General features: G+C 38.2%; 1 protein-coding gene across 4 annotated transcripts in view; it reads left to right on the top strand.

Annotated features, from left to right (window-relative positions):
• COPG2 (COPI coat complex subunit gamma 2) overlaps positions 1–27,099 on the top strand; it is a 161,115-nt gene that overhangs the window by 56,930 nt on the left and 77,086 nt on the right. For all 4 annotated transcript variants that reach the window (XM_005550786.4, XM_005550785.4, XM_074035992.1 and 1 more), the window contains exons 7-9: positions 1,165–1,257; positions 2,592–2,678; positions 3,712–3,869. In XM_005550786.4, coding sequence (XP_005550843.2) covers positions 1,165–1,257; positions 2,592–2,678; positions 3,712–3,869 — 338 coding nt within the window. The remainder of the gene's footprint in view (positions 1–1,164; positions 1,258–2,591; positions 2,679–3,711; positions 3,870–27,099) is intronic.

Here is a 27,099-nt window from a genome sequence, read left to right as displayed (position 1 = left end):
TAAAACCAGGCCGACGCCAGGCTGATTTTTATATTTTTAGTAGAGACAGGGTTTCACCATGTTGGCCAGGCTATTTACTGTGGTGATCCGTCATGTACTAGACACAGGCCCTCTTGTTCCAATATTTAAGAGAGAGAATCTGATTAGCCAGCAGTAGGCCAGTAGCTTATATCTACCTGTGTCTGAGTCAGGTGTTTAATTTTGATCCAGTTCATTATATCTGGAGGGATGAGATCATGTGGTATATTTGGCTCTCTCTTTCTGGGAACTCTGAGTAGGAAGGGCAGGCCAGGCATTGCCAAGCAAATTGAATAATAGCTATATACTCATGCTTGGGTATATTTTAGGTGTGTGTTTGTAACCTTCTCAAGTTGTAAAGGTTGAGTAGGACCAAATTATATATTTGATAACTCTAGATCCTAGAAGGAGTAATAGAAATGCTGTAATATTTTTTGGTGCACTGTTGTTTTGTTGTGATTGTTTTAATTCATTTTTAGCATTAAATTGGTAGCAGCATGAGCCTTGACCATGCTAGTGCTAGCAATAAAACTCTTTTTTTCATCTGAATATTGTTCTCAGTCTTTTTACTCATCTTTATCTGCCACCATCTTCCCAGTGCTTTTTCCCAGTTAAAGTTGAAAAGAACTGTATTTCCAGAGGATGTTATATTGAGGGCTCATTATAGTAATATGCTACACATTTAGTTCTTTATGTATCTCAGATAATCAGGGATTACATTTGATTTCTAGGACTTTCTGGGATCTGTATGTAATATGTACCCTTCACATAGAGGAATCTTCATAACTTCAAAAGCAGGCTCCATCTCCATATAGGAATTTCTTTATAACTTTCCTGATGGATTCAGCGTCTACTTCTGTATTTCTTCCAAACTATGATTCTCCATTTTGGGACAGTTTATTTCATTGTTGAACAGTTATTCTTCTTTATATGTAATCTAAAATGTTCTTTCTTAAAGCTTCAACTTCGTTGTTGGGGTTCTGCGCTTTGGGATATTATTACTATATTATCATCCTTTCAGTGCATTCTAAATATTTGCACAGAAACAAATACAAGATTGGTTTTTGAAAATTATTTTGAAGCATAAGAGTGATTTTGCATAAAAATGTTTTTCCTTAACAATTTTTTCTTTTTGAATGTTATTAGGGAACAATGTTGCAAGCCATTGAAAGATACATGAAGCAGGCCATTGTGGATAAAGTTTCCAGTGTATCCAGTTCAGCACTGGTGTCTTCCTTGGTAAGTGAACAAGCAGCTTCCTAGTTCTTACGCATGGTGCAGTTTGGAGTTGCAAAAACAAGGTATCACTAGGATTCTCTCACAAATGAAACAGTTAAAAATATGTATATACCTCTATTACTTTATCCAAGTGTGTTTTATCTAGAGCAGGGGTCCCCACCCCAGGGCTTCAGACCAGTACTGGTCCGTGGCCTGTTAGAAACTGGGCTACACAGCAGGCAGTGAGTGGCAGGCAAGCGAGTATGACGGCCTGAGCTCCGCCTCCTGCCAGATCAGCAGCAGCATTAGATTCTCATAGGAGCTCGAACCCTATTGTGAGCTGCCCATGCAGAGATCTAGGTTGCTGGCCTCATATGAGAATCTAACTAATGCCTGATGATCTGAGGTGGAACAGTTTCATCCAAAAACTATCCCCCTGCCCACTATCCATGGGAAAATTGTCTTCTATAAAACCAATTCCTGGTGCCAAAAAGATTGGAGATTGATGATCTATAGGATCATTGAGCAATTAAAAACACAACATTTTCATATGTTTGAAAGGTTTTGGAAATCTAAAAGTTATGTTGTACACATAATAAAAGAGGGGTAAGTGTGGGGTATGGGACAGGGAAGAAACCTAGGGCCCTTTTCTTTCATTTAAAATCTTCTTTATGACCTGCCTTTATGACTTCTACTACTTTTCTGTTTGTCCTCTGCTTTTTCTGGTGCCCTTTGTCTACGTGTATCCTTCAATCCAAAGTTTCCTGTCCCACTTCTGAATTTCCTCCCAGGAAGTGGTCTTTTTTTAAGTAATATATTTTTCTTTCTGGTTTTCAGCAGAACACAATTTATACATTAAAACCTATCACATTGCATTTGATTAACATCACTTACATAGTGTGAATGTATAAGACATCTAAATACAAGAGTTCCTGATTCTGGAATATAATTGGCTGAGTTTTATAGCAGAGAATAATACACAAGCAGAGAACTTGTGTACTGTCTGTCTTCCAGGGGAGTTTCCCGGAAATAAAGCTTATAATGATGATGTTATTTAAGCACCTTTCTGTTGACTGTCCATCCCCATCCTGTTCTTCCTCTTTCATTACTTCCTTTTACATACCTCTCCCAGCTCACAAACATATACTCACCTTTGTAACAGGTGTGGGAAAAAATACTTCCCGTTTATCAGTTGCTCCAGGAGTAGAGACACAAAATAGACTTAGAAGAGCTACATAGTTTTCTTCCTCTTGGGAAATGTCTGTTAGTGATTTTCCAAGAAAACTAACTCATGTTTCTAAGCTTCTAGTGACATGCATTATTTATTCTCATTTTTTTTTTTTTTCTGTATTTAGCACATGATGAAGATAAGCTATGATGTGGTTAAGCGCTGGATCAATGAAGCCCAAGAAGCTGCATCAAGTGATAATATTATGGTCCAGGTACTGTCAGTGAATCACATTAGCTTATGTCTCAGGATCAGCATTCTTTAAACCTGTATTGTAGGGGCAGTTTATTCATTCCCTAGATAAACATTAACTAAAGGTAAATTAAGCAGCTACTAGTATATATTCTGAAGTAGGAGTCTCACTAATTATGATTACTGCCATTTGAATACTGCCCTTCAAGTGTTTCGTAGAAGCTCGATGACCCTGTGTAGGGATATTTGGGAAAGATTATAGATTGAGATGCTCATTTCAGTCTTTGAAAAATAATTTGTGTAAAAAGATATTCAGTTCCAAGTTCTGAGGCCTTGATTATAGACGTTAAAAAAATCATAAGGAGCAGCTTTTACTTTATGAAACTTTGAAACCATTTTGTCAAAAAGAGCTTCTTTTCATATTTATCAGGTTATTCTTTATTAAGAGGAACAAGATTAAATTCTTAACTGGAAATTGTATGTAAAGTACCCCATTTTGTTTGAGAGGGTGTTTAGGCCCTCTTGGTGTTTATAACTTCTATGGTAGCACATTTAGTTATTAGGAAACAAGAGTAGCCATTTTTCCCTTGGGAAACACTCTCGTTCTGGTGACTCTGATCATGTGGTTTTATACAAAGTGTCAAGATAATGACATTCTTGTAGCATGCTTTAGATTAATCCTTTAATTACTAAGGTGGCCACACATGATGTAAAGCCACTCGTAGAGACAGATAGCACCAGTAAAGCCCTGGGCCTGAGCACGTGTGTACTGAGGATGTGTGAGCCAGTGTTGAGCCTGCTAGAGCCATCTTCAGATTGTATGTCACCTCCTTTATACCTGCCAGTCTGAATTGACAACTTCTGGGGGGTAAATTAGAAACTCTTAATCTTTTTAGTCTTGCCTGTGTTTAGTTCAGTGTGAAAAAGATATTCGTGTACATGTGACCTGGGTATTTAAAAGAAATCTTTAATCTAGTTCCATGTGATTCTATTTTTGTGTAAATATTTTGATGTCTTTCTAATCCATGTGCTGCCTTCTTTTTCGTTTTCTTTAGTACCATGCATTGGGAGTCCTGTATCACCTTAGAAAGAATGATCGACTTGCTGTTTCCAAGATGTTGAATAAGTTTACTAAATCTGGTCTCAAGTCACAGTTTGCTTACTGCATGCTGATCCGAATTGCCAGTCGTTTACTGAAAGAAACTGAGGATGGGTAAGTGTCTTCACCTAAACCTGGGTTATTTTCCATTTGCAAAGTTAATATACCTTAGAGTTTATTTCCTTTATGAATTTTTTTTGGGCAGTGCTGACTTTACAGATGAGTTTGACGTTTTTCAATTTTTTAAAAAAATTATGGAATTTCAGATCACACTTTTTGTTTTTACCTTAATGTATACTCTTGTGTATGTACTTAATTATTAATAGCACATTAACAAACTGATATTGAACAAAAAATATATGCATTGATCCTAAGATATATAGATAATTAAATATGAAAGTTGGAAGGGACATTAAGAATTATCCTATCTATCCCTTTTATTTTTATAAAAGAGAATGTTGAAGTACTGCATGTAGTGATTTGCCCAAGATCATTCCGCAAGTCTGAGGCACATATGTTACCAAAAAAACTTTGAAGGCTAGGGAAGGGCAGGAAAGAGATCTTTTGAGGTATAGTAAGCTGGGGATGGATCTAGGGAGCAAAGAAGACCCCTTCCCCAGCCTGAAAGGCTTATGGCTGAACTCCAAAGATTTCTTATGTGGCCTGGGAAACTGAGTTGTAACACAGAGAAAGATCTCTAGAATCTGCCACTACTACTAATGTCCCGCTGAAAGGGGAAGCCTGATTTGTTCCTCAGGTCATTTGTCAATAGCAGATAACTGAACTTAATTAAAGCTGCAGCAAAGTCCTGACCCAGATCAACTATTAGCTACTAAAAATGAAAAAGGACCTGCACTTTTTGTAATGATAAGTATTATTTACATCAGTCTCTACTGCACCTTTATAAGTAGTGTCTAGCAAACAATCAAAAAACACAAAGGCAGGGACATGTAACCCATAAACAAGAGGGAAAAAAGCAGTCAGTAGAAGCTGATTTACAGATGACCCAAATACAGAAATTAGGAGGCAGTGACTTTAGAAATTATTAGGCAGTGACTTTTAAACAACTTTTGTAAAGTGAACACCAAAGGAGTTCTGTAAAGTGAACTTTTTTAACTTTAGTAAGTTATATCTTTTCGATAAAGAGTGGAAAAGATGGACAAAATGTGTAAATGGGTAAGGAATTTAATAGATAAATAGAAACTAGAAAAAAAAATCTTGAACCAAAAACTGCAATATCAAAAATAAAAATTTATTTGAAGTATAAATTTTTCAAATTTATTTGAAGTACTTGGACACAAGCAGATTGGACACAGTAGAAAAAAAATTGGAGAACTTAAAGACAAGTCAATAGAAATTGTCCAAACTGAAGCATAGGGAGAAAAATAAGAAAAGAAAATAAAAGAATAGAACATCTGAAGCCTAGGGAATATATCAAAAAGTCTAATACTTGTGTAATAAGTCTCAGAAGGAAAGGAAACAGAATGGAGCAGAATAAATCTTTGAAGAGATAATGGATGTATTAGTCCATTTTCATGCTGCTGATAAAGACATACCTGAGACTGGGCAATTTACAAAAGGAAGAAGTTTAATGGACTTACAATTCCACGTGGCTGGGGAAGCCTAACAATCATGGTGGAAGGCAAGGAGGAACAAGTCACATCTTACATGGATGGCAGCAGGCAAAGAGAGAGAGCGCTTGTGCAGGGAAACTCCCGTTTTTAAAACCATCAGATCTTATGAGACTTACTATCATGAGAACAGCACAGGAAAGACTTGCCCCTATGATTCAGTTACCTCCCACTGGGTCCCTCCCATAACACGTGGAAATTCAAGATGAGATTTGGGTGGGGACACAGCCAACCCATACCAATGGATGAGAATTTTCCAAAATGAATGAAAGGGGCTGGGTGCGGTGGCTCACAGCTGTAATCCTAGCACTTTGGGAGGCTGAGGCAGGTGGATCACTTGAGCTCAGGAGTTCGAGACAAGCCTGGGCAACATAGTGAAACCCCATCTCTACCAGAAGAAAATACAAAAATTAGCCAGGCATACTGACACAGGCCTGTGGTCTCAGCTACTCAGGAGGCTGAGGTGGGAGGATCAGTTGAGCCTGGGAGGCAGGGAGGCGGAGATTACAGTGACCTGAGATGACACCACTGCACTCCAGCCTGGATGACAGAGTGAGACGCCCATCTCAAAAAATAACAACAAACCCAAAATGAATCCAGGATGGCCAGTGACACTCAAGTAGGATAAATAAAAGCCACACCTAATCATAACCTAGTCATATACATCACAAGTAAAAAGTTGAAAACTAAAAGAGAAAGAATGAAAGAAAAGCTTGAAAGTTGCTTTTTTAAAAAAAGGCACATTAGATTCATTAGATTCAAGGAAACAAAAAATAAGAATGGTTGACTTTTCAGAAAAATAGATACCAGAGGATAATGGACATCTTAAAATTGTTGAAACAAATAACTGTCAATCTAAAGTTCTATACTCTAAAAGTATTCTTCCAAATGAAGGTGAAATTAAAACATTTTCAACCAGGAAAAAACAAAAACCTGAAAAGATTCGTGTCCACATATCTGCATCATGAAGGATGCTAAAAGAAATTTTTCCAGCTAAAAAGAAATGATAGTAGATGGATGCCTGGATCTTCAGGAGGAATGAAGAACAGGAAAAAGGGTAAATATGTAGGTAAATTAAAAGGTAAATATGTAGGTAAATTATAAATATATACAATTTTTACTAAAACCAGCAGCAAATTGTGGGCTTTATATATGTAGAAGTGAAATATATGAAAATAGTAGTATAAAGGGCATGAAGGAGAAAAATGGACATTTGTAAAGTTTTTGTATCATTCATGTAGTAGTATATTATTTGATGATACACTATGATAAGGATGAATATTATAATCTCTTGATGAATATTGTAACTAACAAAAAATCTTTGTGAAACATATGGATCTTAAATGTCAACAGGGAAGATAAAATGGAGTATTTAAAAATATTCAGTTGAGCTTCCTCCTTCCAATAATGGTGTAGCTTGGCCAGCTTAATCCTCCTGCAAATAATGATTGTCATTAGTACAAAGATATTCCTTCCCCAAACTTCTGGACAGAGTGGTCAAAACAGTTTGAGGTTGGAAGAGTAACTGAAAACTTAGAGTAGAAATCATGGAAAGGAGGGAGCCATAAAGGGAATAAGTCTCAAAATGAATTTTAAACTCTGCAAAAATCACTGGCTGACCACTGAACTACATATATACAGGAGAATACTCTAGGAGACCTGCCGGAAGCAGTAGTTGTAAGATGAAAGAACTGAATGGGGAATCCAGCTGCAACTCACTATGGAGGAAATAAAGTTTGGAGTTTGATCCCAGCCAAGCTTCTTGCTAAAGAAACTCCATAAGTTCTAGAGTCTTTACAGTATATCATTACAATGTTTAACAGATGGTAAAAGTTATCAGTACAAAGAATTTAGAAATGTGACTAGTGGCCAAGAGAAAAAGCAATCAATAGAAACTGACCCTGATGTGATCTAGACATTGGAATTAGCAGACAAAAACTTTGAAGCATCTATTATAAATTTGTCCATGACTTACTTTATTTATTTATTTATTTATTTCAAACAGAGTCTCTCACTCTGTCACGAAGCATGGAGTGCAGTGGCGTGATCCTGGCTCACTGCAACCTCTGCCTTCCACATTGAGGCAATTCTCTCACCTCAGCCTCCCAAGTAGCTAGGACTACAGGGATGCACCACCACACCTGGCTAATTTTTGTACTTTTTGTAGAGATGGGGTTTTGCTGTGTTGCCCAGGCTGATCTCAAACTCCTGAGCTCAAGCAATCCATCTGCTTCAGCCTCCCAAAGTGCTGGTATTATAGGTGTGCACCACCGCACCCAGCCTTGTCCATGACTTTAACGGAAAATAGTTATCATGATTGAACAGGGGAAATGGAAACTACAAAAAGAGCTAAGTAGAAATTCTGGAGCTTAAAAGTACTCTGTCAGGATTCAACCAGAGAAATAGAACCTGGAGGATATAAATATGTAGAGATTTATTTATTATGTAATTTGGGGACTAGCTAAGCAAATCTAAAATTCATAGGACAGGCTGTCAGAAAGGGAAGATTGCGGGGAGGCTGGAACTCAGGGGCCCAGGCTGAAGTTGCTCTCCATAGGTGAAATTTATCATTTCACATTTTACTGTAAACAGCAAGATAAAACTGGGTCATATCTTCATTTTTGGAATTTTCTTCAAGTAAATATCCAACTTCATTGTTTACAAGTTCTGCTTCACAAATAACTACAGGGCACAATTTCACTAAGCTGTCTGCCAATACATAACAACAAGGATCTACCTTACTTAAGTTTACATTAATATGTTTTTCACTTCCTTCTGAGCCCTCACTACAGCATCTTTTAAGTCCAGATTTCTGTAGGCAGTTCATAAGCCCTGACCAGCAGTGTCCTTAAAAACCAGATCTTTCTTTTCTTTTTTCTTTTCTTTTCTTTTCCTTTCTTCCTTTCTTTCTTTTCTTTCTTTCTCTTTCTTTCTTTCTTTCTTTCTTTCTTTCTTTCTTTCTTTCTTTCTTTCTTTCCTTTCTTCCTTTCCTTTCCTTTTTCCTTTCATTTCCTTTCCTTTCCTTTTTCCTTCCCTTTCCTTTCCTTTTTCTTTCCCTTCCCTTCCCTTTTTCCTTTCCTTCCCTTCCCTTCCCTTTTCCTTTCCCCTTTCCCTTCCCTTTTCTTTTCCCCTTTCCCTTCCCTTTCCTTTTCCCTTCCCTTCCCTTCCTTTTTCCCTTCCCTTTCCTTCCCTTTTTCCTTCCCTTTTCCCTTCCCTTCCCTTCCTTTTTCCCTTCCCTTTTCCCTTCCCTTCCCTTCCCTTTCTTAGATATAGTCTTGCTCTGCTGCCCAGATTGGAGTACAGTGGCACAGTCTCAGCTCACTACAACCTCTGCTTCCTGGGTTCAAGCCATTCGTATGCCTCAGCCTCCTGAATAGCTGGGACTATACACATCCCAGCACTTTGGGATGCTGAGGTGGGTGGATCACTTAAGATCAGATTTCTTATAAGTTTCTTCAAAACTAGGCTTCATCCATCATGCTCCTCAAAAATTCTTCCCAGCTTCCACCCAGTGCCTGATTCCAATCAGTTCTATGATTTGAGGTATTTGTTGCAGTAACACTTCACTTACAGGTGCCAAAATCTGTTAGTTTTTTTTATTGCTGCCATAACTAATTACCATTAAATATAATGGCTTACAACAAGATCCATTTATTATCTCATAGATCTATAGATTAGAAGTCTGATACAGGCCTCATGGGGCTAAAGTGAAGATGTTGGTGGAGTGCTGTTGCTTACTGGAGGCTTTGGGGAAGAATCCACTTCCAGTCTCATTTAAGTCGTTGGCCAAATTCATTTACTTGAGATTGTAGGTTGTAGGTCTCTGTTTCCTTGTTAGCTTTCAGCTGGAGGTTAGTCTGTGCCTCTGGAGGTTGCCTGTATTCCTTCTCATGCTTTCAGTGAGCAACTGAAGGCCTCTGTTGAGTCCCTTGCTTATTGATTCATACGTGTCAGAACCAGTAATGGTGTGTTGAGCTGCACTTTGAATCTCTCTGACTTGCCCTTCTGCCACGTTTCTTCTGCCTCCTCTTTCAGCACATCTGTTTTAAAGTGCTCATGTGATTAGATCGCACCTACCTGGGTAATTTAGGTGACAATCTTAATCGTATCAGCACAGTTCCTTTGCCATGTTGTAATGTAACATACTTATCAGTTCTAGGAATGAAGACATAAACATCTTTGGGGAGCCATGCTTCCCCAGCACGTACAATAACTGAATCGGATAATTTGCTGAATGGACTTAACAGCAGATTAGAGATGGCTGATAAGAGAGTCAAAGAGAGTGAATTTGAAGATAGAGCAATAGAAAGTAGCTAATTTGAAGAACAGAGAGAAAACTTATTAAAGAAAGTAAAGAGCCTCAAAGAACTATGGGATAAGATCAAGTGTCCTAACACATATGTAATTGGAATCCAGAAGGAAAGGTGATAGAATGGAGCAAAAAAGATATATGGAGAAATAATGTCAAAATATTTCTCATTATGGGTTTACTCTAGTAGTATAAGGTTGATCTAACAGTAAAACATAGCATAATATACCTCATTTTAAAAATACAAGAGAAGAGTCTTAATGTCTTAATGGGTGCAGAAAAAAGCAGTTGATACAATTTAATGGCAATTCATGATTGAAATCTCTGCAAACCAGCACTGGAAGGGAACATGATTATTCTGACAACAGTACAAAAAAATTCCACTAAACTTTGTACTTATTGGTGGACTATTAAAAGCTTTCCCCTTGAGAGTGTGAATGAGAGAGATAAAAATGCCTGCTATTTTTATTTTTTAAACAGTATTTTGCTAGAAGGCCTACTTTGTACAGTAAGTGAAGAAAATAAAATATCTAAAAATTTGAAAGGAGGACATAACACTATATGTGGAGACAATATGGCTGTATATTACAGGAAATGCAAAATAATCTGTACATTATCTATTAAAGTTCGTATGTAAATTTACCAGTGTTGCTGGATAAAGGGTCAATATCCAAAGTTGTTTTATTTCTTATTCCAGCAACCCATCAAAAAGATAAAATTTTGAAAAGATGGTATAATTTATAATTATATTGAAATCAAATCCTTGGGAATGTATCTACTAAAATTTGTATATATCTCTACACAGAAAATTATACAATATTATTTAAAGTATGACCTAAGTAAATGAGGTATATACCATTTATGGAATATTCAGTATTGTAAAGATACAATCTTAAATTGACCTATGGATTCCACAAACCCCTAATTACAATCCTAACTGACTTCAAATAAGTCACCAAACAGAAATGCATACATTTGTGTGTTAAAAGACATACAGCTGATCCTTGAACAACATGGGTTTGAACTGTGTAGGTCCACTTACACATGGATTTTCTTCCGCTTCTGCCACCCTTGAGACATCAAGACCCCCTCTTCCACCCCAGCCTACTCAATGTAAGATGATGAGGATGAAGACCTTTATGATGATCCACTTTCACTTAATGAGTAGTTAATATATCTTCCCTTCCTTAAGATTTTCTTAATATCTTCTTTTCAGTAGCTTACTTTATTGTGAAAATACAATATATATTACATATAACATAAAACGTGTTAATGACCTATTTTTGTTAACAAGATGATCAATAGTAGGTTATTAGTAGTGATGTTTTGGGGGAGTCAAAAGTTACATGTGAATTTGCAACTACATGGGGGTTGGCACTGTTAATCCCATGTTGTTTGAGGATCACCTGTACAAGATGCCTATAGTACTATTATTCATAATTGTCACACACACAAAATTTTTTTTTTTTTGAGACTGAGTTTTGCTCCTGTTGCCCAGGCCAGAGTGTAATGGTGCCATCTCGGCTCACTACAACTTCTGCTTCCCAGGTTCAAGTGATTCTCCGGCCTCAGCCTCCCCAGTAGCTGGGATTGCAGGCACACGCCACCACGCCCTGCTAATTTTTTGTATTTTAAGTAGAGACGGGGTGTCACCATGTTGGCCAGGCTGGTTTTGAACTCCTGACCTCAGGTGATCCACCCGCCTCAGCCTCCCAAAGTGCTGCCATTACAGGTGTGAGCCACCATGCCCAAATTGCCGCAAAATGGAAGTAGTCCAAATGTCTGTCAGTGCTAGAATCAAAAAATAAATTGTGGTATATTCATATAGTCAAATAGTATACAATAATGGAAATGAACAATTACTGTTAAATGCAATCACATAGATAAATCTCACCAAGAAGTCATACACAAATGAATACATTTTATATAGTTCCATTTATGTTAATTTTAGACTTAACTAACATAGGTACAACTAACGTATAGTATTGAAAGTTAGTATAGTGATTATCTCTGAGGTAGGAGCACATTAATTTTGTAGTAATTCATTTAACGACTTTCATACTGTCACGTCTAACACCAGATTAAAGGGATAGTAAATATTTATTATATAATTTTTGCAGATCAGGGGTTTGAGAGTGTCTTAGTTGGATGGTTCTTATTTGGGATATAAAAGTTGATAATTCTGAATTGATGTTTAAAAAAAATTTTTTTTTAATTAGTAACAAGCTCTGAAATTCCAGAGGATGACAACATGATAAATAATGGTGTAGAAGGTGGATTAGTTTATGACCATACCTCCCTAACCAACCCTGATCTCATCTGATCTTGGAAGCTAAGCAAGGTTGGGCCTGGTTAGTACTTGGGTGCGAGGCTATCTGGTAATACCGGATGCTGTAGGCTTTTTTAAAAAAAAGGGAAGTGGTTCGCTGGGTGCAGTGGCTCATGCCTGTAATCCCAGCACTTTGGGAGGCTGAGGCAGGAGGACCACTTGAGGTCAGGAGTTTGAGGCCAGCCTGGCCAACATGGTGAAACCCCTGTCTCTACTAAAAATACAAAACTTAGTTGGGTGTGATGGTGCATGCCTTTAGGCCCAGCTATTCCAGAGGCTGAGCAGGAGAACTGCTTGAACCCAGGAGGCAGAGGTTGCAGTCAGCTGAGATTGTGCCACTGCACTCCAACCTGGGCAACAGAGTGATACTCTGTTTCAGAAAAAGTGAAAAAAGGAAAATGATATTAGATGGAAGTAAAAGTATGCTGTGTGTATGTGTTGTCATCTTGTTTAGGAGGAAAATATGGTAATAATATAAAACTTTATTGTAATATTATAAATATAGCTAATATAATATTTAATTATATGAACAATGTAAATTGAATGTAAAGCTTTCAAAAATGGAGTGAGGAAAAGTTGATTGAAAATTGTTAAGGAAAAAATTGATTGAGGTAAAACCTTCAAATAGACAACAGAAAAGAAATCGGATAGAAGTAAGTGTTAATTGTATGTGTTATCTCTTGCTATGTGGTATATTGGACCCAAAATTCACAGCTTATAAGAAATATTTATTATTTCCCAGTTGCTGTGGTCAGGGATCTGAGAAAATCTGTCCAGTTTGGTTCAAGTTCCCTCCTTCATATAAGTTTATAATCAAGTTGTTGGCCAAGCCTGCAGTCACCTGGGCCTGGAAGATCCACTTAGAATTTTACTCATATAGTTGTTGACAAGCCTCAGTTTCTCCCTGGCTGTTGGCCAGATGCTTTAGTTTTTCACTTTGAGAGCCTTTCTTTCTTTCCCTTCTCTTCTCTTCTCTTCTCTTCTCTTCTCTTCTCTTCTCTTCTCTTCACTTCTATTCCCTTTTCTTTCTTTCTTTCTTTCTTTCTTTCTTTCTTTCTTTCTTTCTTTCTTTCTTTCTTTCTTTCTTTCTTTCTTTCTTTCTTTCTTTCTTTCTTTCTATTATTATACTTTAAGTTCTGGGGTACATGTGCAGAATGTGTAGAACGTGCAGTTTTGTTACATAGGTATACATGTGCCATAGTGGTTTGCTGCACCCATCAACCTGTCATCTACATTAGGTATTGCTCCTAGTGCTGTCCCTCCCCTAGCTTCCCACCCACTGACAGGCCCTGGTGTATGATGTTCCTCTCCCTGTGTCCATGGGTTCTCATTGTTCAACTCCCACTTATGAGTGAGAATGTGTGCGGTGTTTGGTTTTCTGTTCTTGCATTAGTTTGCTGAGAATGATGGTTTCCAGTTTCATCCATGTCCCTGCAAAGGACATGAACTCATCCTTTTTCATGGCTGCATGGTATTCCATGGTGTATATGTGCCACATTTTCTTTACCCAGTCTATCATTGATGGGCATTTGGGTTGGTTCCAAGTCTTTGCTATTGTGAATAGTGCCACAGTAAACATATGTGTGCATGTGTCTTTATGGTAGAATGATTTGGGTATATACCCAGTAATGGGATTGCTTGGTGAAATGGTATTTCTGGTTCTAGATTTTTGAGGAATTGTCACACTGTTTTCCACAATGGTTGAACTAATTCATACTCCCACCAACAGTGTAAAAGCATTCCTGTTTCTCCACATCCTCTCCAGCATCTGTTGTTTCCCGACTTTTTAATGATCGCCATTCTGAGTGGCGTGAGATGGTATCTCATTGTGATTTTGATTTGCATTTGTCTAATGACCAGTGATGATGAGCTTTTTTTCTGCCTGAATGTTCTCACAGCATGGCAGCTGGCTTCTCCCAAAGCGAGGGAATTGAGAGAGAGAGCAAGCCTGATATGGAAGTTGCAGTGTTTTATAACTGAATCTCAAAAGTGACAGGCCATCACCTCTCGTGTATCCTTTGGTCACACAAACTCTGGTATATATAATGTCTACACAAGGATGTGGAATTTTAGAAGTGGATATTTTGGGGGGCCATCTTGGAGGCTGGCTAGAACACAAAATATAACAGTTATCATAATGAATTAATTTATATATTAAAAGAGGCTCAGATTGGGTAAATAAAAGGAAACAAGAGACCTTTATGCCTTTACAAAAGACACTTATAAACAAAATGACAGGAAACATTTAAAATAAATACATAAAAGATATATACTAGCTATATGCTCACACACATAAAAAATGCCATGTAACAATATTAATGTAAGCCAGAATAGGAATTTTAGTGTGTAGAGCACTAAAAATGACAAAATGAGCCAGGCGTGGTGGCTCACGCCTGTAATCCTAGAACTTTGGGAGGCAAAGGTGGGTGGATTTCCTGAGTGCAGGGGTTTGAGAGCAGCCTGGGCAACATGGAAAAACTCTGTCTCTACTGAAAATACAAAAAATTAGCCAGGCGCGTGGTGGCATGTGCCTGTAGTCCCAACTACTTGGGAGGCTAAGGCACGAGAATCTCTTGAACCTGGGAGGCGGAGGTTGCAGTGAGCCAAGATTGTGCCACAACACTCCAGCCTGGGCGACAAGAGTCTCTGTCTCAAAAAATAAATAAATAAGTAAAAATGACAAAATGGAATTTTGTATTTTGACAAAAGTAATAGTCTAAAAAAAATAACAGGAATGAACTTATATACACTTAATATTAACAATATATAGTTTCAAAATATGCAAAGCAAAATCTTAATATAGGAAACTAAGTCCCCTTGATCTCTTCATGGAGACTTCAGCACAACTATCTCAGAAACTGAGAAATCAAGTATAAAAATGTAAGACTGCAACTGATTTGTATGTTACTGATAACAAAATTGACCTCCTATTTAGAACCCTGCATCTGAGAGAGAATATACAGTATTAATTCTTTCTAAAATTTTAAATTGAAAACTGTACTTAGAGAAAACTGCATAAAACATAATAGTTGTGTGACCATTATATACAGTTGCTATGAAACGCCCTTATAATGACCACATGCATTAGGAAGTAGCACATTTCTTTGTACCCCAGAAATGCTTTATGTATCCTCCTTGATCATGATTATTTACCCCCAGAGAAAATTACTATCCTAATTTCATGTCAAATTTTTACCTGGGTATGCATCCCTAAATAGTAAAGTTTAGTTTTGCCTTGTTTTGAACGTTCTGTCAATAGAATCATGTTACATTTTGTGTCTTCTTTTCTTTTTCTAGTGAAAGTATAGAGAATGTACAAACTCAAGAAAGGGGAGTATGGGCATACTCAAGAAAGAGTTCCATACAAGGGGGGTTTGGGGCTGCTGCCTTTGTGGGTTGCTTTAACTGGTTAGGGGGTAGAATATTTACGAAAATCTCTAGGAAAGGTGGAGATATCTCTGAACTGTAGTGCCACCCACTCATACCCAATGCGGGTGTTCTTGGAACTGTTATGGTGCCAGTGGGTGTGTGACTCAATATGCTAATGAGCATATAATGAGGTCCTAGGTGAAAACTAGGTCAAATCCAGTGCCATATTGGGTCTGGTTGGTCTTAGCCAGCATGGTTCACATGCTGTTTTTCAGAAACTTACCAGCCCATAGCCTCTAGCATGTGAAACTGCTGCCTGGAGTTTTCTATTCTCAGGTGACCACCCAGTATTATTCCTGTCTCATTTTATCCCTGTCAGACTTCCATCCCTTATTCTTAAGGGTTGGTTGATGAGGGAGGAGGACAGTTTTCTATATCTGCTTCCTGCTGATTTAGGGGCGTTGGCCCTGCCTGACACCAGCATGGAAACCTCTGGCTGCCTGCTCTAAGGGTCCCAAGGGTGGGTCATCAGAAGAGTCTGCATCTGAGGCAGGGATTGCTTGGAATCCTTGCATGTTATTGAAAACCCTAAATGCGACATCACACATTTGATTAATAGGCATTTGGGATCCCATAGCTAATTTCTGCGCTTTCCTCCTCATGTTCCTCCTGATGTCAGATGCTGATAGACTAATAAAGTATGTCCTTAGAAAAATTTGGCCAGCATCAATACTGGGGTCAGTGTTAGTATATATTCTTTTAGGGCCTTCACAAGCCTCCCCTGGAACACAGCAGGGTTTTCATCTTTTCTTTGAGTTCTTTGCCTTATTTTATCATAGCTCACAGGCTTAGTGGTACATTTTTTTCATTCCTTTCACTAAACAAGTCACCATGTGATTTTTTTTTTTTCTTAGATAAGTCTGGCCCTGTTGATAGTTCCAGTTAGGGCCACTGTTAGGCACAGACGTGGCCTCCATAGTATATTGTTCGGGGTCCCAAGCCGACAAGTTGTCAGTATAAGCCTGGACCTGTGCCCAAATACACTGCTTTTCCTCAGGGGTACAACACATGGACAAGGTAATATGAATATGTCCCCAAGTTAACTCAAATGAGAGTGAGAGAGGCCAAAACCCCTCCATAACTTTAGTTAGGTCCTCTGAAAATTGGCCCAACCTCTGTCTGCAGTAGGCTAGATCAGACATCGAAAAAGGTATACGTACCCAGATAGTCCCAGCACCCCCACTGGCCACCTCCCTAAGTGGACATAACTTAGAATGATCAAGAAGGTAGGAAATGTACTGTGGGCAACCCCAGCCGGGCTCTGCTCCTTCTGGAGAGAAGGGTATGAAGGTTGGTAAGGAGATGGACTAGCAGGAGTCTGAGGGTAACTGAGGGTACGTTTCCCAGAAGGGGGATCATGCAGGGTATCTGGTGTCCCGTTTGGTTCCCCTAAAGGGGTGTGAGCATAACGAAGGCAGCAATTCCTGCAAGGTTCAAGATTCTGATAAAGAGCCGTAAAGGCTTGTATTAATACTTATGCTATTTCAGTCCACTTCTGATGTTTACAAAAAAGATTTAATTCCAAGATGGTATTGCCCAGTCTCTAGCCATTGCACCCCATTTTCTAAAAGAGAGTTACCCATAGCCTTGACTGGTTCTCGGCACAACCTGAAAGAGAAAAGAACAGTATAGTTCCCTCACAGAGGGACTAGTTCCAGCATTTACAAAATGCCAGGTGAATGAGCTGGTGGTTCTAACATGGCTGCCGATGCTCTGGGCTAAGTGGTCATAAAGATGATACTGGTGGGCTGCAGGGGAGTCCCCAAATGCCAGTGGGACCTCATCCCCAGCCAGTGTCCAACTTGACACCACCTCCATTGCCAGGCGAGGGAGACAGTCATCCCTATTCCTTTGGCTGGCTGCCTTGGTGTCCAGGTGTCCCTGGAGCCCTACTGTTGCCCAGGCATCCATGCCCCCTGGGGCTTTGCTTTCAAGGTTGAGTAGGATAAGTGTGGACTTAATTTGAAAGCAGCGAGCCTGCCAAAATCCATCTGAATATTTATTACCAAGTAAAACTTGGGAGTAGAGATAATTCAGCATAGCCAATTAATAGCGACCTTGAAGGGCCCCCTTAAGAACAATAGGCCTAGAGTTGGCATTCCAGCAGACCTATTTGGCTGTGTCCAGAGTTCACTAAACTTTTGTGTGAAGTATGAGGAAGAAGCATGAGAAGAGAAAACCGCAAAAGCAGGGTTTAAAGAAAGATGGGAAAGGGAAAACAGTTCCCAACCAAGGTCAGTGTCTTAGCGCAACTGGTCCCTTGGGAGAACGGAAGACTTCCCAGGAAAAAGTCATCATGCTCCTTGGCAGCTGTCCAGCACTGGGACATGGGATTTTACCCACCCACTCTCATTAGCCTCTTGTCCAGGAGGACTGTGGCACCTCAGAGCTCAGGTGTAGGTCAGAGCCTTCCCACCTCCGTTTGTCACTGTCAGGGTGAACTGCGTTTTCCAGCGGCTGCGGCAGAGTCAGGCTGTGGGAACAAGGAAGAAAGTAGCAGTAACTCCAGAGAACAAGAAGACTCCAGTTAAGGCCCCAGTGGGTCTTACCAACTGCTGGTGGTTCTAATGTGGTTGATGATGCTCTGGGCTGGATGGCCATAAAGATGATACGGGTAGGCTGGAGGGGGGTCCCCAGATGCTGATGGGACCTCAGCCCCAGCCGGTGTCCAGACTCTTGACACCATCATGAGAAGGAATTCAAGGATGAGTCAGAAAATAGTGAAAATACAGAGATTTTATTCAAAGCAAAAAGTACACACTCAAGAAAGGGAGTGTGGGCGTACTCAAGAGAATTGCATCTTGTTTTGTTCATTTAGTATTTTCTTGTAAGATTTCACCCTTGTTTTTGCTTATAGCTTTTGTTCACTTAAATTCTATTTTATATTCCCTTGATAATTTCCCAGTTTATAACTTTTGAGATGTAACTCATAAACCATAAAACTCACCTTTTAAATGTATACAGTTAATTTTTAGTATATTCACAAAACTATGTAACCACCAGACATTTTCATCACCTCACAGAGAAAGCCCCCAATCCATTAACAGTCACTCTGCATTCTCCTTTTCCCTCTCCCGCTGGAAAATACAAATCCATTTTTTGTCTTGGATTTGCCTGTTCTGGACATCTCATATAAATGGAATCACATAATATGTGGCCTTTTGTTTCTGGCTTCTTTTATTTAGTATAATGTTTTCAAGATTCATTTATATTGTAGAAGTATCAGTACTTCTCTTTACGGTTGAATAATATTACATTGTATCAATATACCATATTTTATTTATCCATTTATCTATTGAGGGACATTTGGCTCATATCCATTTTTTCCATTTTTTGGCTATTAATGAATAATGCTGCTATAAATGGTCGTGTGATTTTTTATGTGACAATACATTTCAGTTCTTTTGGGTACATACCTAGGAGTAGAACTGCTAGATCATAATATAACTCTGTGTTTAGCTTTTTGAAGGCCTACCAAACTGTTTTTGGGCTGCACCATTTTACATTTTTATCAGCAGTGTTTGAGAGTCCAGTTTCTCCACATCCTCACCAACACTTGTCATTGTCTGTCTTTTTTATTATACCCACCCTAGTAGGTGTAAAGAGGTTGTGTGAATCTAATTGTGGGTTTTGATTTGCATTTCCCTAGTGACCAGTGATGTTGAACATCTTTTCATGTGTTTATTGCCAATCTCCGTATCTTCTTTGGAGAGATGCCTATTTAAAATCTTTGCCCATTTAAAAAATTAGGTTGTCTCATGCACACGTTATGTTTATTGTGGCACTATTCACAAGAGCAAAGACTTGGAACCAACTCAAATGTCCATCAATGATAGACTGGATTAAGAAAATGTGGCACATATATACCATGGAATACTATGCAGCCATAAAAAAGGATGAGTTCATGTCCTTTGTAGGGACATGGATGAAGCTGGAAACCATCATTCTCAGCAAACTATCACTAGGACAAAAAAACAAACACCGCATATTCCCACTCGTAGGTAGGAATTGAACACTGAGAACACTTGGACACAGGAAGGGGAACATCACACACTGGGGCCTGTCGTGGGGTGGGGGAAGGGGGAAGGGATAGCATTAGGAGACATATCTAATGTAAATGACGAGTTAATGGGTGCAGCACACCAGCATGGCACATGTATACATATGTAACAAACCTGCACATTGTGCACATGTGCCCTAGAACTTAAAGTATAATAATAAAAAAAGTGAGGAAAAAAAATTAAAAAATAAAAAATTAGGTTATCTTTTATTGTTGAGTTGTATTCTTTGTATATGTTGGATACTAAACCCTTATCAGATACATAATTTACAAATGTTTCCTCCAATTCTTTGGGTCGTCTTTTCACTTTCTTGATACAGTGTTCTTTCAAACACAGAAATTTTACATTTTGATAAAGTCTAATTTATCTATTTTTTTTTTTTTGCTTGTGCTTTTGGTATTACACCTAAGAAACCATTGCCTAATTCAAGGTCACAAAGATTTACACCTGTTTTCTTCAAAGAGTTTTGTAGTTTTACATTTTACATTTGGGTCTTTGATCCATTTTGAGATCGTTTTTGTGTATGCCGTGGGATAGGGGTTCAACTTAATTCTTTGCCGTGGCTGTCCAGTTGTCTCAGCACCATTTCATGAAAAACGATTTGTTCTCCATTGAATTGTCTTGGTGTGCTTGTCAAAGAATTGTGATTTTAATTTGCAATTTCCTAATTACTAATGAGTTTGACAACTTTTTTCTATGTTTACTATCCATTTGGATATCCTTTCTAATGAAATATCTATTTGAGTTTTACCTAGTTTTTAACTCAGTTTTCTGCTTTATTCCCACTGATTTTCTAGTTCTTTATATTTTCTAAACATGAGTCCGACGTTGATTGTATGTGTTGCAAATAGCTTTTCCTGCGCTCTAGCTTGTTTCTTCCCTTTCTTGGTGTCTTTTAATGAACAGAGCTTCGTAAGTGTAAGGTAGTCACATTTATCAGTCTTTTACTTTAGAAATAATGTGTTTGGTGTCTTGCTCAAGAAACATTTTCTTACCTCAAGTTCACAAGTATATCCTCTGTACTATTTTCCATAAGCATTATAGCTTCAACTTTCATATTTTAGGTTTGTAATCTACCTGGAATTGTTTCATTTTGTTTTTCTTTTTTGGATTTGGTATAAGGTAGCAATTTAATTTCTTTCTTTTCCATATGAATACCCAGTCATCTCAGCACCATTTGTTGAAATATGTGTCTTTACCCACTACTGTGCAATATTAGCTTTGTTATAAATCAGGTGTCTTTATATGGATTGGTCTATTTCTGGACTCATATTCACCACTGCTTTTTATTTCCATTTATGTGCCAGCAATACTCCGCCTTATTGTAATAGCTTTCTTTATGTTAGTGTAGATGTACGCTAGAGGAAATCTTCCTCTCTTACTTTTCTGTAAGAGTATTTTCCAGCTCTTGTTTTACATCATTACTTCTCTGTGTGTGTCTATATAATTTCATCAGGGATTACTTAACTTTCCCTTCAGTGAAGTTTACCTCTTCCTAGTGGATTCTCACCAAGGTCATTAATAGCAACCAAGGAGTTCCAACCTGGCCAGTCTTATTTTCCAGATATTTTATTCACTGGGACTTTAGGGCTATTTCCCAATACAGTTAGTGATCAGCCATCCTGATGACTGGGCATGCTGCCAAAATGCCAGAATGAGTCTTTCACCTCTGGTCCTTTGCTTTACAGAAAACTGCAGTAGAAACCTGACCTCATGTCCAATTTTCTGTGACAGTTATTATGTAATCAAGCACAAATGGCCAAGCGGAATTCATTCAAAGCCTACTAGAGTAATATTCAGTGGGAAAAACTTATAGAGCCTGGAGTAATACCAGATGCACTTGTCTCCCCATTGCCCATTCTTTCTGTGTTAGTGTATAGAAGTCTAATGGCATTTTCATACTGAGACAGGGCTTACATCCTTGGGCTTTATAGTTTTTAAGCTGCATTAAGTACAGAAGCTCCAGCTACTCACTGTTGTGATCAGGTGGGATACAAGAGCAGCATAATGTGGCATAGTTTTGGTGTAAGCCCAATTTTGACAACCTAGCATAAATTTTGAGGGGAAGTAGCCCTTCCCTGGTATAATCAGAGGCTGTGACCCAGATCTTACAGGTATATGACATGGCATGCCAGTAGCAGGAATCTCTGTCACCTTTCACGGTTAAGGAAGTATTTAATATCAGCCCTTCCCTTGGCATGATGAAAAGTCTGGTGTATTTGCTGTATTTTTTTAAAAAGATATCCCTTATCAAATTGTTATTTTTAATCCTAGTTTATTGATTTTTTTATGATGAATAGATTTTTTTAAATTTTATCATGCTTTTCCTGCCATTATGGAATCATAAGATTTTTCTTCTTTATTATTATAATATTGTTTAATTTTAATCTGTTGATATTATTTTCTAGTTTTGTAGTACCTTGAGAAATTTGGATTCTTACATTCATAAAAATAGGTTATAGATGGGGTAAAGGCTTAAATAAACAGAACCTCAAATTTTCATCTAGTTAAAACTAAACATAAGAAAAAAACAATATTTTGATAGGAAAAATAATAGAAAATATTGATAGTTTTTGCAACAAAAATTTAACATCTTTTATGATTAAAAAACACATACAGTTAGACAAAAATAGACTGAGAGAAAAATATTTGCAACACATATATTTACTACTCAGGGAGGACTAGTATCCAAATATATAAAGAACTGCTACAAATCAGGAGGAAAGATATCCTGATGGAAAAAATTGGGATTAACAGACAGCTCCAGATGAGGAAATGAACCTGCCAATAAACAAAAAGAAGCACCACCTCACTATTGATTAGAGAAATACAGACTAAAACAAGATGACATGATTTTTTCATCTATCAGGTTGGCAAAATTTTAAATATTTTGTAGTGTCTAATGTTGTCTAGAACATGGGTATTCTCATACCACATTGCTGAGAGTATAAATTGGTAGAAATACTTTGTAAGGTAATTTGGTAGGGTCTATTAAAAAGTAAACATGGCCAGGTGCAGTGGCACACACCTGTAGTTCCAGCTACTGGAGAGGCTGAAGTGGAAGGATTGCATGAGGCCAGGAGTTCAAAACTAGCCTGGTCAACATAGCAAGACCCTGTCTCTAAATTTTTTTTTTTTAAGTTAGCCAGGTGTGGTGGTGAGCACCTATAGTCCCAGCTACTTGGGAGTCTGAGGTGGGGTATCACTGAAGGCCTTCGAGGTTGCAGTGAGCTGTGATCACGCCTGTAAACTGCTACTGCACTCCAGCCTGGGTGACATAGTGAGACCTGACTCTTACAAAAAAGGGGGTAAACCTGTATAGTGTGTGGGATCCAGCAGTTTCTCCCCTGTGTATCTGCTGCAGAGAAGCACTTGTATACTTTCACAAGGAAATGTATACCAAGATTTCAATTCCAGTATTACTTATAATACCAAAATATTGAGAGATGTCTTTAACATCCACTGAATTAACGATTGGACAAAATAGTTGTATTATGGGATGTTATAAAATATTTAATCAGGAATTATTGTTTCATGAAAAAAATGTGAATATACAGCCAATGCCATTTCTATAAAAGAAAAAAACTGCACACTGAATATAGTTTCTCCCTGTTTGTATATGTGTGTGGCGGGGGGTAATTATTTTTTTAAAGATCGGTAAAGATAAATAACAAATTCTCATTATAGTGATTGTCTTTAGGGAGCACGGAGGAGAGGACTGCATTGGGGAGGATTGTCAAAGAGGACTGTCCCCATGTTCTAAATTTTAAAAGAGGAATTTAAATTTAAAAATGTAAAGGTGATTATTGTGCAATTAAAATTTTTATTCAAAAGCGAGTATTATGTTTTCATTTGCATTTAATGTTAACAGAATGATTTTTGTAATAACAATATCCAGTTGGATATTGGAAAGCATTTTAGGACTATAGAGAATAGAGCCGTCTGTTACTTTCTTGAATAGTGTTTTTCTTTTTTTCTTTTTTTTTTTTTTGAGATGGAGTCTCACTCTGTCGCCCAGGCTGGAGTGCAGTGGCGCTATCTTGGCCCACTGCAGCCTCTACCTCCCGGGTTCCAGCAATTCTCCTTCCTCAGCCTCCCGGAAAGCTGGGATTACAGGCATGCACCACCATGCCTGGCTAATTTTTGTATTTTCAGTAGAGACGGAGTTTCAATCGTGTTGGTTAGGCTGTCTCAAACTCCTGACCTCAGGCGATCTGCCTGCCTTGGACTCCCAAAGTGCTAGGTTTACACGCATGAGCCACCACGCCCAGCCAAATCGTATTTTTTAATATAGTAGAATTTATGGTGGGTTAATATTAAAGTATAGGAATTATATGTAATTTATAAACTGTTAAAATGCAAGAGTTTCGTGGTACTGTTAGAGTGTTGGCTAATAACTATGGTTCTAATCAATCATAGTGTGTTGATTGGAATTGAAAGAAGTTACTTTTGGTGCCACTTACAGATAGGAAGGAAAAGTTTCATATTTAGGATGCTGTAAATACTTATTTTAAAAAAAAATTTTCCATAAGTTAGCCAGGTGTGGTGGCTCACGCCTGTAATCCCAGCACTTTGGGAGGGTGAGGCGGGCAGATCACGAGGTCAGATCGAGACCATCCTGCCTTACATGGTGAAACCCAGTCTCTACTAAAAATACGAAAAATTAGCCGGGTGTGGTGGCAGGCACCTGTAGTCCCAGCTGCTCGGGAGGCTGAGGCAGGAGAATGGCATGAACCCGGGAGGCAGAGCTTGCAGTGAGCCAAGATAGCGCCACTGTACTCCAGCCTGGGTGACACAGTGAGACTCTGTCTCCAAAAAAGGGTTTTTTCCCCATAAGTTGTTGCGGTACAGGTGGTATTTGGTTACATGAATAAGTTCTTTAGTGGTGATTTGTGAGATGTTGGTGCACCCATCACCCGAGCAGTATACACTCCACCATATTTGAAGCCTTTTATCTCTTGCCCCCATCCCACCCTTCCCCCAAGTCCCCAAAGTCCATTGTATCATTCTTATGCCTTTGAGTCCTCATAGCTTAGCTCCTAATTTAAGTGAGAACATACAATGTTTGGTTTTCAATTCCTGAATTACTTCACTTAGAATAATAGTCTCCAGTCTCATCCAGGTCACTGTGAATGCTATTAATTCATTACTTTTTTATGGTTGAGTAGTATCCCATCATATAAATATACCACAGTTCCCTTACCCACTTGTTGATTGATGGGCATTTGGGTTGGTTCCATGGTTTTGCAATTGCAAATTGTGCTGCTATAAACATGCATGTGAGGCATCTTTTTCATATAATGACATATTTTCCTCTGGATAGATACTGCGTAGTGGGATTGCTGGATCAAATGGTAGTTCTACTTTTAGTTCTTTAAGGAATCTCCACATTGTTTTCTATAGTGGTTGTACCAATTTACATTCCCACCAACAGTGTAGCAGTATTCCCTGTTCACTGCATCCATGCCAACATCTACTGTTTTTTGATGTTTTTGATTATGGCCATTCTTGCAGGAGTAAGGTGGTATCACATTGTGATTTTGATTTGCATTTCCCTGATCATTAGTGATGTTGAGCATTTTTTAAATGTTTGTTGTCCATTTGTATATCTTCTTTTGAGAATTGTCTATTCAGTTCCTTAGCCCACTTTTTGATGGAATTGGTTTTTTTTTTTTTCTTACTGATTTGTTAGTTTGTTGTAGATTCTGGATATTAGTCCTTTGTCAGATGTATAGATTATGAAGATTTTCTCCCACTCTGCGGGGTTGTCTGTTTACTCTGCTGTTCCTTTTGCCATGCAAAAGCTCTTTAGTTTAAAAGTCCCAAGTATTTAATCTCTGTTTTTATTGCATTTGCTTTTAGGTTCTTGGGCATTAAATCCTTGCCTAAGCCAGTGTGTAGAAGGGTTTTTCCAATGTTATCTTCTAGAATTTTTATAGTTTCAGGTCTTAGATTTAAGTCCTTATCCATCTTGAGTTGATTTTTGTATAAGGTGAGAGATAAGGATCCAGTTTTATTCTCCTACATGTGGCTAGCCAGTTATCCCAGCAACATTAGTTGAAATGGGTGTCCTTTCTCAACTTTGTATTTTTGTTTGCTTTGTCAAAGATCAGTTGACTGTAAGTATTTGAGTGTATTTCTGGGTTCTGTATTCTGTTCCATTGGTCTATGCACCTGTTTTTATACCAGTACCATGCTGTTTGGTGACTGTGACCTTATAGTATAATTTGAAATCAGGTAATGTGATGCCTCCGGATTTGTTCTTTTTGCTTAGTCTTGCTTTGGCTATGGGCTCTTTTTTGGTTCCATATGAATTTTAGACTTGTTTTTTCTAGTTCTGTGAAGAATGATGGTGGTATTTTGATGGTTTTGATGGGGATTGCATTGAATTTGTAGATTGCTTTTGACAATATGGTCATTTTCACAGTATTGATTCTACCCATCCATGAGCATGGGATGTGTTTCCATTTGTTTGTGTCATGTGTGATTTCTTTCAGCAGTGTTTTGTAGTTTTCCATGTAGAGGTCTTTCAACTCCTTGATTAGATATATCCCTAAGTATTTTATTTTCTTTGAAGCTATTGTAAAAGGGGTTGAGTTCTTGATTTGATTCTCTGCTTGGTTGCTATTGGTGTATAGAAGAGCTACTAATTTGTGAACATTAATCTTGCATTCGGAAACTTTGCTGAATTATCAGTTCTATGAGATTTCTGGAGGAGTCTTTAGGGTTTTCAAGGTAAATTATCATATTGTCAGCAAACAGTGACAGTTTGACTTCGTCTTTATCAATTTGGATGCCCTTTATTTCTTGGGCATCCTTGTCTGATTGCTCTGGCTACAACTTCTGTGTTGAGGAGGCGTGGTGAGAGTGGGCATCGTTGTCTTGTTCCAGTTCTCAGAGGGAATGCTTTCAACTTTTCTCCGTTCAGTATTATGTTGACTGTGGGTTTGTTGTAGATGGCTTTTGTTACATTGAGGTATGTCCCTTGTATACCAATTTTGCTGAGAGTTTTAATCATAAACGGATGATGGATTTTGTCAAATGCTTTTTCTGCATCTACTGTGATGATCATGTAATTTTTGTTTTAAATTCTGTTTATGTGGTGTATCACATTTATTGACTTGTGTATGTTAAACCATCCCTGCATCCCTGGTATGAAACCCACTTGATCATGGTGGATTATCCTTTTGATATATTGTTGGATTCGGTTAGCTAGTATTTTGTTAAGGATTGTAGCATCTGTGTTCATTAAGGATATCAGTCTGTAGTTTTCTTTTTTTGTTATGTCCTTTCCTGGTTTTGGTATTAGGGCAATGCTGGCTTCATAGAATGAATTAGGGAGGGTTCCTTCTTTCTCTGTCTTGTGGAATAGTTTCAAAAGGATTAGGACCAATTCTTCTTTGAATGTCTGGTAGAATTCTTCTGTGAATCCGTCTGGTCCTGGACATTTTTTTTTTTTTTTTTAGATGGAGTCTCACTCTGTTGCCAGGCTGGAGTGCAGTGGTGCAATCTTGGCTCTCGGCAACCTCCGCCTCCCGGGGGTTCAAGTGATTCCCCTGCCTCAGCCTCCCAAGTAGCTGGGACT

The sequence above is a fragment of the Macaca fascicularis genome, chromosome 3 (genome assembly GCF_037993035.2).
Source record: "Macaca fascicularis isolate 582-1 chromosome 3, T2T-MFA8v1.1".
Classification (NCBI taxonomy): domain Eukaryota; kingdom Metazoa; phylum Chordata; class Mammalia; order Primates; family Cercopithecidae; genus Macaca; species Macaca fascicularis.
The sequence above is the reverse complement of the archived record's forward strand: the minus strand, read 5'-3'. Positions and strand labels throughout refer to the sequence as shown.